A 15,191-nucleotide genomic window follows, 5' to 3' on the forward strand; every position below is an offset into this window, starting at 1 on the left:
GAGTAAATAGGAAACCTTTCTAAATCTTAAACTGTTCAAATCAGGAGGTACACATGAAGAGGAAATGGTTGTTGAGTCTTTCACATGATACCATGAAAAGAGGAGCAGACTTTTAAAACATATATTTTAGAATATATATTCCTAAAATATATTTTAAAATATATATTCTTATTCTTAAAATACATTTTAAAATATCAACAAATTAAAATATAAATAAATGATGATAATGCATAGGAATAGTTAACAAGGGCATAACATCAAATACGTTTCTGTTTAACACTCTTGATATCAGAAAAAAATTATTAAACTCAAAAATATGTTCAGGATTAAAAATTTAAGTTTATTTAATACACAATTAATAAATTTAGAGGAATTATCACTGTGACTGTCATTTACTGAGGATGAAAATTGTGCCAGGGATTATATTAAGATGTTATATACTTTAAATATTGTAACTATTTCAATCATGTCCTTTAACTTAGAAAACATCGTTGAGGATATAGATTAAGTGAAACTGATTTTTCCTTCTTTTCTTATTACATAATTTATTTCTGTAATCAGTTATATCAAATTATTTGGAGGGACATAAATGATTTTCAAGAAAACTTGACCAAATGGAAATTTAATACCTAACATAAGTGGCATTTGTGTAAGGTTTTCTTAAACTTATTCAATAGTTATAGGAGGAATATTATAGTCAGCATGGAGAGAAATGGTTCTTTCTTTAACATACACCCACATTGATCAGGTGTTTTTTAATAATTAACAAGCATCTGTATTTCTGGGTCAGGTTTTCCCTGCTAAGACCACATACAGAGCTCTTATATGAAATATCTCCAGAAATCACTTGACAAACTGATGCTTCCTTGAAACTTTACTCATCACTTTTGCTGGAACTGATCTCTCATGGAACTACTATCGTTGTGTGGTTATGCCTTTTATCCTTCTTCATGCATAATGCATCCTGATGTAGTTAGCTTTGTGAATGCCTCTATTCCCTTATCTGATTGCAAATTCCTTCTGCCATGAAATTGTGGGGTTTTTTTTCATGTTATTATCAATAATTCTTGGTCAAATATATACAATGAACGGAGACAAAAATAATAATAGGGCACAAGTAGGGTTAACAAAAGATGTTCAAAAATTCTCAATTAATTTCTTCTGAGTTCTGAAAGGCAATGTCATAATGTCCATTAGTAAACTTTATGCATAAATCAACGCAGTAGCTAAATTTGTAAGCCAGTCAGGAAAGTAAGATGAGGAGTCCTTTGTGTCCTCATATAGTTGGGAGCTGGGGTAGGGCAGCTAACGGAAGTATTCCCCTGGACTCGGGCAGAGACAGGTTTGATTGGTCAGCTGCATGTCACAGGCTTTCATCCAGCAGTGTCATAAAGGTGCCTCCACCAGTACCTCCCATACTGCTTTCTGTCTACCACTTGCTCAATACGTACTTTTGAATAAATGATTGAATAGAGAGCATTTTGTTAAACATAATAATACATGGAGTTTAAGGTATGTAATAACCTTGATGCAGAGGACTGATTTGTTCATTTACAAATCAAGAATGTTCTTTTAAAACTAATTATCAGAGAACTAGCCTTGGACAAGGGAATGGTTTCCATGACAGCACAGACAAGGAAGTGGGTCCTGGGAGAGTTAAAACAGTTATTTGCTCCTCTGAGGCTTCAGGGTATCGACACATATCATTCTTACAGACTTGCTTCTTGGAAACACTAGGGAGAACTCTTGCTTTCTGTAGTAATTGGTGTATAGATTTTAAGGGAGAAGCGATGCAATAATACCTCTATGCACACTATAGGTGATGCCCTTAATAAAGAAGATATTTTCTCCCTGTCTTCTACATTGTTAGAGGATCAGCCTGTGTTTTCAACATTTGTGTTAATCACACTAATGCCCATGAATCAAAGTGGGGGATGCTTTTGAAGTTACTCACAAAGAGACTTGGAACCTCCTTGTCTTGTTTATTCTAAAATATATCCCCTGTACATTCTATGAATCAGTCTCAGCACCAATGCCTACTTTAAGGACATCAAAGCCTCACGGCATACAAAACTATCATTCCAGTGCTCGAGAAGGGCAGAAATGTGCCAAGGGCATATAAGAGGACTATAGGGATTCACTGGGATGGGATCAATGGTGTAATGCATGGGCATGTGCACAGGATCATATACTATTGAAACAGTGGTGCTTGGAACTGACTACTTGTAATGCTATGCATTGATAGGATACTAAATATGTGGATACATTTTATTGTTTACACTGTTAGTCATATGCTAATGTCAAAAGACAGCAGAACATTTAACCTGATCTATGAGAGTTTAATTCACAAGTCATAGGCAACAATAATCTAATATTCCTAAGGGACCAAGAAAATACTTCTCTTGACTCTGACTCCTCCAAATTTGCTCAGATACATACTAACCTATGTGGTGGGGCAGCTTTGATCTTCTGATTCAAGTCAATGATTTTTTTTTTGTTCTGCGAAGCTTGTTGCTTATGCCGTTCCCCCACTTGATAGAATCAATTCCACTGTAATTCGAATAGAATTTTTCACACTTTGGCCTCCTCCAACTATAGCTTGTAATCCGTGGTGAACAGGAATTATATCTTATCCTTCTTTTTAATTCCTGGCCTAGCCATAGAGCTGAATCCATAAAGTAAACTTACCAAGGGTTTGCTAAACAAATGATTAAATAAACCAAAAAAAAAAAAAAAGAAAAAAAAAAAGGCTAGACGTGAGGATGCTCTGGAGTAAAATCAATCAATAAATACTAAGAATACATTTTTTGTTTTCTGGTGATTCTGGTGGGAAGTCCATTCTTTCCAACCAGGGAACTGAGGTGAATGTGGTACAGTCTGTGCAAGAATATGGATGTGGTAGCAAGAGCTGGCAGAGCTCTGGTGAGATGCAGAGCAAGGAGCTGTCTGCAGTAAATTCTTAAAAACTGAGAATTGGGGGATGACAGACAGATCATCAGAAAAGATTAGCTGAGATGGCAACAGATAATTACATCTGGACGGGAGAGTTAGAACTGGGTCAGAAGATGACAGCTCTCTTACAATACATAATTTAAAGAAAGACCTAGCCCCTCTGCCTGGTAAACTGGATCCTAATGCCTATATTAAGAGTATATATGACACATTGCTATACATATAGTCATAGACACCTTGATGATTGTACTAACAATAAGGTATTTGTAAACAGCTATTTCACTTTTTGCACTTACATGTATAGTGCAAATATTTTAATCATCACCACCTTTCTAGAATGTTTGAATCAAGGTTTTTTCTTGTAATCTCCTTTGGCATTAGTCCACCTTTGATTTTAAAAATAACAGTTCACATAGATTTAAACTTTGTCCAGGATAAGTGTCTCTGGCGGAAGCTCCAAAGATCTCCATGGATAGCATTATTCTAGTGCATTCAACCATAGTCCACAGTTCTACAGGTCCCAACTTTGAAGGTCCATGCATTTGGTCTTGCCAGGGAATGCATCAGACATAATAAAATAATGGGATATGGAATCATGTAGATCAAAAAGCACAAGAAACTGACAATATATAACCAATATGCCCATATTGATGTATAATTGACAGTAGCCTGGAACCAAATTTTAATTTTCATAAGTGGTCTGTTTTATCTATGTCAAAATGCTGTGTTAGCCAGATTATAATAAGACAGTTGCTTGGCAGAAATGGACTTAGAACTACAGAATTCAGTTATTTGATTTGATTATTTAATGTCATTACGTTTTATGAAGACTGAATTGCATATAGCATTTAAAAGTGCTGGCTCGTGTTTACGAAGGGAATATATTGGACAGTTGAGGGTACAGGATCTGGTGCCAGTCTGACTTGATGATGCAAAGCCCAGCTCCTCTGCCTAATAGTTGTGCAACCTTGCACAAGATATCTGGTGTTTCAGTTGCTTTGGTTGTATAACAAATACCCCAAAACTTCATGGTGTAAAATGACTGTGCTCATGATTCTATGTGCTAGATATTTGGACAAGGCCGAGTGGGGATAGCATGTCTCTGTTTCACCCTTTCTGGACATCAGTTGGATGACTTGGAGGCTAGGGGTTAGATTTATCTTCAGCTGACTCACTCACTCACAATTGGTGCTGTTGGCTGAGACTTGAGCTAGGACTGTTCGCTGAAACACCTACACATGGCCTCTGACCTAGATACCTTACAATGTGGTGGCAGGTTCTGAGGGTGAATGCTCTCAAAAAGAGGGCCAGGCAGAAGCTGTATGCTTTCTATTATATAAACCAACCTGGGAAGTCACTTAGCATCATTTCTACCATCCTTGATTAGCTGGAAAAGCTACAAGTATACCCAGGTTCAAAGGAAGGAGAAATAGACTGTACCTTTGGATAGGGAGTGATAAGGTTCTGGAAAAAACATGTGAGACTGAAAATATTGCTGTGGCCATTTTTGGAAAATACAGTTTGCCTCAACTGATATCTCTCTGCCTTGTCTTTCTTATCTGTAACATGAGGATAATAATATAAAGTCTCAGACCATTGTTGCAAGGATAAATTCAGTAAATACTGCATTCCTAGCACGGCTCCTGGTTATGTAAGCACTCCCTAATATTAGCTTTGATTCTTTTTCTAATTCTCAATTTTGTCATCAAGCTAATGTAACACAGCATAACTAATACTAGAGTGGGAGTGGAATGGTTTCCAGAACTGAAGCGGTTGAGGCTTTGGGTCTGGAGGAAGGTTTTCTGTTGATAGGCACTGGCTATGTTAGTGTACCTGACTTTATTTCATTTTTGCTTCCATTGCTTATCAACTTCTTTTAAAGTGACATATTCTTTTTAGGGAGAGGAGGGTTGTTAATATCTTACATTCAGTTACAATAAAGATTTGCTATCCTGGGTAATTTTCTTTCTTCTAAAGGTGAGTATGTAAGTCTCAGTTGTTATTCATTTTATGTGGAATTTATATCTTAAAAGGCAAATTCAGCCTTATTTCTAATTTCTTTGCTATATATCACAAAGTGAAACAGAAATATGATACAGGCTTTACATTTTTTCCCAAAAAGAACCAGTTCTCTGATTGGAAGTCCCTAGTCCCCACTTACCCAGTGAGAGATGGGAAGAAGGAAAAATAAACTAAAAGTGGAGAAAATTGAGGAAAAGTCCAAGTGAAATCCATGGCTTAAAGAACAAGAAAAGTCAAGTGGGGGGAAAAATGAGTAGAACTACTATTGGTGTATTTTGAATACTCAACCTGTCTCCATTTTTCAGCATTTTTGCTGACAGAGGAGGAAGCCAAGCCTTTCCTTAGCAATGGTTCTTCCACACTTTGGGGATCATGGGCTAACTAAATAACCCAAGAAAAATGCTGTGTATAGTTTCATGAGGGTCACATACCTTCTGAAAGTCAATGATTCACCTAAAATAAAGAATTCTTGTTAAACCTGGACAATATGATTATCTTTAGAATAGTTTTTAATACAAAAACATACTGTATGATTTATCTTTATATACTTAAGATCTTCACCTCTCAAGTAGTACAGTATCAAATAGTACAATGAATGTGCCATATTATAATGGTGGTTATATTGCCCATCAGTTACTTCATAGAAGTTGAAAAACAAAATGTGTGTTTCCAAAGGGCACAATGTATGTATTTGCTAACTAATATTACGTGTGTACATGCATTCATTCATTTACTAAAAACCTGTGCACCTACTTATGTTAGATCTTCGCAGTGCAACATCTCTTAGGGCAAACAAAATGATGGTCTCATCCCTCATGGAACTTACAATCTAGATTTGGTTCAGTCCTTACAAGCATAATCTTTATTTTCTAATAAAATACTGGGAAAAGAAGCAGTAATATCCCCAAAGTATCAAGGTTTAAAGAAAAATTTGTGATAATAAAGAACAAACCATCACCAAGCAAGATATTTTTCTTAATAAATTCTAGACAATGTGGAAACTATTAACAAACATTCATAACGTCTCTTCTGTTCACCAAGCTATCTTCCCAGTGTTTTACCATCTTAATAAATATTAATAATTGAAATTGAATAAATAATAATAAATCTATCTTTGAGAAAGTGTTAAATATATTTAGGCCTTTTGGAATGTCATAGTATGGAAAATGAAAGAAGTGAAAAAAATAAGAATCCTGCATTCCAGTTATCCTTTTATGGGCTATTTCCCATGGATATATTTCCACCAATAATTATCATTCCCCCTTTGTGTCATTTACATTTAACAATATATTGGTTAAAATTAAACAAGTCAAAGTTGTGAGGTGGACTCTCAGTTAAACTTAATAAAACATTTTCAGTGTTGAATGAATACTATTATTTAAAATAAATAAAACTTAAACTTCATTATACATCTGAAGGTCACTGACTTTCAGGAATAAGTAGTGAATTGGTATATCCTTCACATATTCATTACTGGAAAATGATAATGTAAAATATTGTGACTGATGTAACATTTTGAAGATTTATTGGCATAATTACACAATTTGATTTTTTGGCATATATTCTAATTGTGATACATAAAGTGGAAGAACTGGTATCATTAAAAAATTGAACATGTATGCATTTAGAAATAAAACTGCATATTAAACAGTGAGCAAAGTATGTATTATAAAATATTTCCCCAATTAAGTTCCGTTAAATAGGTAAAATGCAAATCCCATAACTTTGTATCACTCCTCTCAAATTAAATGTTTATAGTAGCCATCTAGAAATGGAAAGAAAAGCACCTGAGAAGTAGGATGTCTCAGATATCAGAGTTGTGCTTAGATTTAATCAAACAAGCAAATGAACAAAATATTCAAAATGATGCCTATTCCTTTCTAAAGTAGAACATTTATCAATTTTACAAGTTAATCGCTTCAGGATTGGATTTTAATATTAATGATGATATCTAAAATTAGTATAGCTATCTTTTGAAAAGAATCCCCACCAAAGGAAAATATTAATAGAACTTTGTCCTCCTAACAAAAGATAATTCAATGTGATTTTAGGCAAGTTTATAGATAGAAGTTACTGCAGTTTTAAATTATTGTGACAGAATTAAGACAAGGGCATTTAAAATGATTCTCAGTTGGTCATTTTGGCTTTTTGAAGGATAGCTATGACATAATATTTATCATTAGGGATCAATATGGATACCAGGCTTTCATGAGAAATATGTTTGTTGACCTTAATAAATCTTCAAGTGTGTAAATACAGAAATATTTGTACAGGCAATTTTCTGCTGAATTACATCCTCTATACACATTATCACATGGCAACATATTTTTTAAGAACTTATACTGAAGGTTTGATGTGATGGCAATTTTCACAAAGAAACAATTTTAATTGCTTCACAATGGTTATTTCTGTATCTAGTTATTTAATCATCATTATCATCATCATGATTAATCTGCATTTATATGTTTTGACAACTTATTTTGCTATTATAAATAACGTTGTAATGAATAAAGCATTTTGCTTAGAATAGATTCCCAAAAGAGAAATTACTGGATTAACAGGTTTGAAAATATTTAAAGCTATTGATAAATACCATATTTTTCAAGCAGTCAGAGTAAGTTTTCTGTAATGTAAAAAAAAAAAAAAAAAAAAAAAAAAAAAAAAACAGGAACTAAACTCAATTCAGGCATTTAATTTAAAATTATAGATAGCCCCGAACTTGCCAATGAATAGTTATGCAAAGTTATTTTCTAAAGAGTTTATATTAGATTTGATGTATATTTATTTAGTCATGGAGAAGGACATTATAAAGTTCTCAACTGCTCACAGTAGCAGATTTAACTTTCATTTAAATATAACTAAAATGTATTAATTATAAACAATGACGCTGGGTGCTTCTAAATCTTGAGTTCCCTATTCTCTCTTACTCTTTCCTCATCTATGTTTTTAATGTTTTCTGTGAGTACCAACATTCTGAACTTCATGGAGATGAAATTCTAAGCTAGAAGGCACCACCTACTCATTTAAGCACAAGGGCTAGAGAAAAAGAGAAGAGGACAGGAAACTGTGAAAGTGCTCCTGGGATGCTGATTCAAGGGTCCCAGGATTGGGCACTTTTCAAGACATGATTGAGGGAAGTTCAGGAAAAAGGCAGTGAAAAGAGGTGAAGTAAAAGTCAGACTAACTCTGATGAATCACACATTAATGTTTAAAAAAAAAAAAAAGCCTGCATCAAAAAAGAATATTATTAAATCAACAAAGGATATTGGTATCAGGAGAAACATTTTTTGGTTATTTTGTTATTCTTCTACTATACATAATAGAGCATGTTTAGATAATTTAAAAGATGTAAAAATTCAAACAAATCCAAATTATTTTAATTGCATTTGTGTATATATATATACACGCAATTAAATTATATATTTTTTTATCTTCTAGAAAATAGTAGCTGATTCACTTGAAGAAAATCTGCGTTTAGCTCGAGAGTATCAACAGCTACAGACTACATTCTTAAAGGAAAAGGACAATTATTTCACTATATATGATAAACAGCTATCACTTGATACTTCAATTAGAGACAAGAAACAGGTATTGGTTTTTCTAACTGTTTTAAGATAATGATTTATGTCATATATGCACTATAAAAGTAAAAAGTAGTCAGTTTGGGTACCTCTGATCTGACGATGATACTCCACAACATGGCCTATTTTCTCTGTGTAGGTTTGTTGTATATTTATATCAACCTTTTAAAATTGAATTTTGAAAGAATATTGGAGAAATGAAAAACTTAGTTTCTAATCTACTATTCTATGCTAACTTGCTTTTAATTAATATGACCAGAAAAACCATTTTTTTATTTGTAGATTTAAATATATTATCATAGTCTTCACATTTTAATTCTAAGAGTGGGTGATTTCCCATGGTAGGCCTCTAAATTGTCTTTTTAGTATACAGGCTCCAAATTCTGGTAACTGTTTTCTTATCAGATATGGAGATTAATTGGAAACTTGAAAAAATAGCTGACTTTCTCTAATTACTGAAAATCATTGAGAATTCTAAATATATTTTGTAAAATCTTCTGTAACGGTATGTGGAAAGGTAAAGCACACAATATGCTATGAATCAAAAAGGAAGAAAGTGTTCCATTACTAGTGTTATGATACAGTCACTTCCTCTATGTTCTCCAGATACTTAGTAACAAGAACAAATATTTTCCTTTGAATATTTGTTTTCCTCCAGGATTCAAATTTCAGAAAATACAGTTATTATTTTTTGACAACGTAACCATGAAAACCAAACTAATCCTTTCTCCTACTGGTATCACCCATATTGTTGCATTATAAATCAGTAGTTTAGAAGAGCGGTGCTATGCTTATGGCTATTACGGAATGTTGGGAAGGCAAAGGGGGGTGGGATTTGAATGCAAGTTCTACTAGCTCCATGATCTTGGCAAGTTGCCTTTTCCAACCTCAGTTTTCTCATCTATAAAATAAGATTTACCTCACAGGGTACTTGGTAAATAATAAAAAAGAGCCATTCATAGTAAGTTACTTTGAAATTTAAGGGCTGCTATACAACTGTAAGTAATTATTACATTCATCTGGCATCCTCCCTATCTACTTCCCTATTTCCCATTCATCTACTCTCATGAGAGTAAAAGCTTCTGAATACATTGGGAAAGAGAAGAATGCATTTTTCTCTTAAAATCTTGAAATGATAGCAACATGAAGATACATCAAAGTACAAGTGTTTGGGAGGCTAAGGTGGGAAGACCACCTGAAGTCAAGAGTTTGAGACCAGCCTGGCCAACATGGTGAAACCCTGTCACTACTAAAAATACAAAAACTAGCCAGATGTGGTGGCATGCACCTGAAGTCCCAGCTACTCAGGAGGCTGAGGCAGGAGAACCACTTGAGCCCAGATATGGATGTGGCAGTGAGCCGAGAATGCACTGCTGCACACCAGTATGGGCAACAGAGTGAGACTCCATCTCAAAAAAAAAAAAAAAAAAAATGAAATAAGTGTGTTTGGGAAAGAATTGATAATACAACTATCTACCAAAATCTTAGTGTCCTCAAACCATTTTGCAGGATTCAAAGAAAGGGCATGTATGTATCTATGAAGAATTTGTCCAGTCACCTCATGCATTTGACATTTTTATTTGAGGTTAAATATGTTCTACTTGTTTTTCATAATTGAGAAGGAGAAAATAATCATTGGCTTTACTGTATGTCCTTTTCTAATTGGGGGAAACAAAAATAAATTGTATGTACACTTATCAGTTTATAAAGAATCACTTGGTGGCAAATGACAAATACATTCGATACGTGCATAAATCGTGGAGACCCCATGCTTTTTAAGAAAAAGCCCTAATATCACATTTTCATAGTAAGAGCAAAATTATCTTGATCTCATTTTGGAATTAAAGCAAATCTTGATGCAAGATACAAGGACTGAGACTGTAGTAGGAACAGACAGTGGAGATTGCTAGGAGATTGGGTTTATGTTTGTGATCCCTCAGACGAATCACTTTTAGCACACCTGTTTCAGGGAAACTTTCAAGATTTATTTGTACTTCCAATCATTTTTCATTTCCATCCTTCAGCGATGGAGGTCATTAAGTGCAGGCTGCCCTTGTCAGTGTCATGTAGGATCAATTTGCTGCAATGGACAGAGAGGCCTTATAGATGCTGTTAAATCTGTCAGTGAGAAATCGTATGTCATTAGCGTCTAATGCACTGCTTACAGGATGGAATTTGGCCATCAAAAATGAGAAAACTCTTTAATATTTTAGTCCATTTCCTTGATATTGCAGCATTTCCCATGTATGCAGGTTTTAGTTCTTTGGCCAGTTTCGTTTGGGTACACAAAAGCACTATTCAGTCTCTGATTCCCTTGTTGAATTCCCTTGTCAGATAAAACGGATCTCACTTTTAGGAATTTTGTGCATCTTTTTCCTGTTTTAGACTAATTTCATTGCTTCTGAACATGAATTCCTTTTGCCATGGTAAATAACTGTATTTTAATTATTGTGTTTCTTAGGGACTATTATTCTCTCTATACAAATTGTACATTTTCATACTTCTTTGTATTTTTATGCCGAGAGTAATAAAGTAAACCTAATGAAAGAGTAAAACAAATTTAAAATAATGTCCCCTTACTTAACACAATCTTACATACACATGTCTCAAATGTTAGAATGCTATAGTATTTCTCTTAGTGTTAATATTATGTCTGCTTTATTTGCTTGTGTTATTTTTGATACTTTCCTGTACTTTTAAAATTTGTAGTGATGGATATTTTTGCCTTTAAAAATCAGAAAGAGGCAAAAGCAAGTGTGCAAAATTCTTATTTGCCCTGTTCATGGGTAACAATAGAAAATAATCTAATCTAAGACTTCTTAGATGTCAAAATTAAAACTAACACTAGAAATACATGAAGGAAAATCTCTGAAAAACAGATTATACTTCCATGTGAATATAGACATTTTCGTTAGAAGCTTTCAAATACTTTTTATAAAAATATGTCATTTTTAATATTTTATCTTAAAAGTAAAAACTCCACGGGTGTTTTGATGAAGTCACCATGTATTTGTTTTAATTGCCACCTCAGATTCTTTGAGCCTGCACAGAAAGGTAAGTTAAGCAAGCATGCAGATACTGAAGTGATCTGTTGGTTGAAAACAAGATGGCTTCCAAAATGTGTTAAAATACATTTTTAAAATTATATCATTAACCATTTGTAAAGCTTTACACTTCCTTATTACAAATCCCAGTGCTTTCAAACTAAGGTAATGAAAATTATTACAGAATCAGCCAACACGTAGCAAATACTTATGTGGACAAAGTATTTGTGCTATATTGTTTGCAAATATTATCTTTCAGTGTCTCTCAATAATCCTGGGGAATTTTCTATTACTTTTATCATCTTTCCCAATGTAAGATATAGAACTAAAATTGAGTGTCACACAAGATTGCTCAAGTAGAGGGAGATGCTGGGATGGGAATCAAATTCAGATTTTTCTTATATCTAATCTATTTCAAAATTATAATACTACCTCTTTACTATAACATTAATTAAACAGTCCTATACATGGCTAATCAGGTTATGTAAAGCTTTGAAAAAAACATGTAATTTATATATGGTATCTCTAGTGTTCAACTGAAATAGATTATTTAATTCTCTAGTTGTTTCTGTAATTTTAGTTCATTGGAGCCACTTTTTAGTGATTTTCTGGGGAAAGGGCCACCTGTTTACTTGGAGGAGATTTAATTTTTATAGGGATCATAGGTAGGTTTCATAATTCTAAATTGTAAAACTTTTGAACTAGAAATGCCTTTAGAAATATTGCCCTCCTCTTTAAAAAATAATTTTACAGAGGAAGAATCTTGGGGAGGCCAGAGTAGCTTAGTGATTTACCACATACACGATTAGGTAGAAGAAATGTTGTCCTAGAACTTAGTTTTCTTTACTCACATTCAAATGTTCTTTCCAATAAACTGCAGATGAGCATATGCTATGATTTTTTTCGGAGGTTTGTCTGGACCAATAGCTGAGATGTAAGCGGCTCTTTTAAGTGGTTTGGGCCTGTGAAGGAATCACAGAGACATGAATTAGAGGACTACTCTGCAGCAGTGTGTTGGCCTCTAGGGAATACTTCTGATCCTCATGGAACATTTGTAATCCATTCATTCAATTATTCAAAATATATTATTAATCACCAATTGTTCTATATACCAGCAACGAACAATTGGAATTTGAAATTTAAAATACCAGCCATGAGCAATTGGAATTTGAAATCTAAAACACAATGCCATTTATATTAACACACATGCACACACAAATTAAGTGAATTTAACAAAATATGTATAAGATCTATATGAGGAAGGGCACAAAATGAATGAAAGGAATAAATCAAAGAAGATCTAAATAGATGGAGAGATATTCCATATTCATGGCTAGGAAGACTCAATATTGCTAAGATATCCATTATTTTTTTCAACTTGATATATAGAGTCAATACATTCCCAATAAAAATCCCAACGTATTTTGTGAATATCAATCAAATGATTCTAAATTTTTTATGAAATATAAAAAGACACTAAATAACCAGCAAAATATTGAAAAACAAAGTTAGAAGATTAACACTATCTGGCTTCAAGATTTACTATAAAGCTGACAAAGATACTATAGAAGATATAGAAATGTGCCATCTTATTTCTGCTTCCGTGCTGAAGGTTGTACTCTCCAGTCCAGGAGATTCTTTCCTAGACAATAATGTAGAATCAGAGCTCTCCAGCAGCCTTTCTTCACCCCACCAAGAGAAGAATTGTGTATTTTTGCTATTTAATCTACCTTGCCTGGGTCTCATTGGACAACATTTCTATATTAAATTCTCAAAAAATTCTATCATCTATAGATTATATAAATTTTCTCATCAACTTTCCAACACAGTTTTCTTTAATACTCACTTTGTATCGATGTGCTTAGGAGTCAGTGTCAATTATAGCAATAAACAAAGTTATTTTCCTAGAGAAATATGAAAGCTGTTTGATTCTCATTTTTATAAGTATTTAGTATTGCTTGTTGTCCTGCACACCATATAACTGTGCTTGGATAGTGATTTCTGTCTGCTTGTTTAATGTAGATAGAAATCCACTTCTTTCGTAGCAAAACCATAAAATAATAGTTTTCCCTATAACAGCTATTTGAAGACCCTATCAGTGTGTCTGCTTCCATTTCTTAGACACAGGCATGTGGACTTGCAAACACACACACACACACACACACACACACACACAAATGGCTTTGGCCCCTGTTTCTTAGAAAATGCGCGCGCACACACACACACACACTTGTTCTAAGGCATTATCACACTTTAATTTGCATTAAATTTATACTGTCCTGTTTCTCTGAAGAGTTTTCCTCACAAGACCTGTGAAGAGCTTTGGTAATGCCCGAGACAGAAGTAGACAGCTAATAGTCTATTGTTTTATCTCAATGAATCTCCCTTTTGTTGTCCAAACTCCATGAGGAAAATACCAATACTGGGAGTTTATTGCTGGCCAAGACGTTAAAGAAGTAAATTTGGCTTAAATCAAACCAATTGTTCGGTCCAATACCAGTTTTGAGAGAATTTTCAATACGTGTATCTTTCATGCAATTTTGAGGTTTTCTTCTGGTAGAGTTGCATAGCAATGAACAGATTGTTTTTAATATTAGCCACACCTTAAGAGTGATTTACTGAGTGTGGTGATAGACTCTAGTATATAAAAAATATTTAAGATAAAATTTTCGTGTGTGTGTGTGTATGTGTGCGTGTGTGTGTGTGCGTGTGTGTGTGTGTCTCAACCAATGGCTGTTTTGTTCCCCAGGGAATATCTGAATATCTGGCAGTGTCTGGAGACATTTTTGGTTGCCTCTGGCATCTAGAAGGCAGAAGCCAAGAATAAGGATGTTGCTAATCATCCTACAGTGCACAGGACAGTCCCTCTCCCCTTCACACACACCAAAATTCTCCAGCCCAAATGTCAATAGAGCTGAGGTTAATAAACCTTTATATACAGAGAGAGAGAGAATTTACTTGTCATATATATGTAATGTGCATGTGTATGTGTATATACATATATATAACATGAAACACTGTTTACTATATCCCCTTCTTAAAGATTTAAAATGCATTTGTATATTTAAAATTCTGAGAAATTCAATATTAAGAAATCTGTTAACTCTGTTAACCCGGAATTTTCTATTGTCCCTGGAATTCTTTCTTCTCAGGAAAAGTATTTACTACTGATTGACTTGGTGTTTAGTAGATTAAACCTTGGAAAATGTTATTCTCTTAAAATATATATATTATTTATATATATTAAGATATATATATAAAGAGATATATATAAAAATATATATATTAAGAGATATATTGAGAGACATAATATAATATAATATAATATATAATATAAAACATCAGAGAATAAGAGGCAACTTTGTCACAAACTGTACTTTCATGATATTCTGCTGATATATAACTTTAATAAAAAAAAGTATTCTTTATATTACCAATAAAGCCATAGAATAATTTTGAATATTTTCAGATAAATACGTTCTTTGGGAATCCACACATATCCAGAATGCTGACTTTCTTTGATGCTGTAGTAGAGCAATAAAATGAAATAGCGTTGTTTTTATCACTTAAAGCCTATGTTTAAAAAATTACT

General features: G+C 33.4%; 1 protein-coding gene across 7 annotated transcripts in view; it reads left to right on the forward strand.

The window, feature by feature from the left end:
* The window catches only part of CCDC178 (coiled-coil domain containing 178), a 515,084-nt gene that overhangs the window by 328,043 nt on the left and 171,850 nt on the right, over positions 1 to 15,191 (forward strand). For all 7 annotated transcript variants that reach the window (XM_050768096.1, XM_050768095.1, XM_050768092.1 and 4 more), the window contains one exon: positions 8,413 to 8,562. In XM_050768096.1, the coding sequence (XP_050624053.1) occupies positions 8,413 to 8,562 (150 nt within the window). The remainder of the gene's footprint in view (positions 1 to 8,412; positions 8,563 to 15,191) is intronic.

Source organism: Macaca thibetana, chromosome 18 (genome assembly GCF_024542745.1).
Source record: "Macaca thibetana thibetana isolate TM-01 chromosome 18, ASM2454274v1, whole genome shotgun sequence".
In the NCBI taxonomy this organism is placed as follows: domain Eukaryota; kingdom Metazoa; phylum Chordata; class Mammalia; order Primates; family Cercopithecidae; genus Macaca; species Macaca thibetana.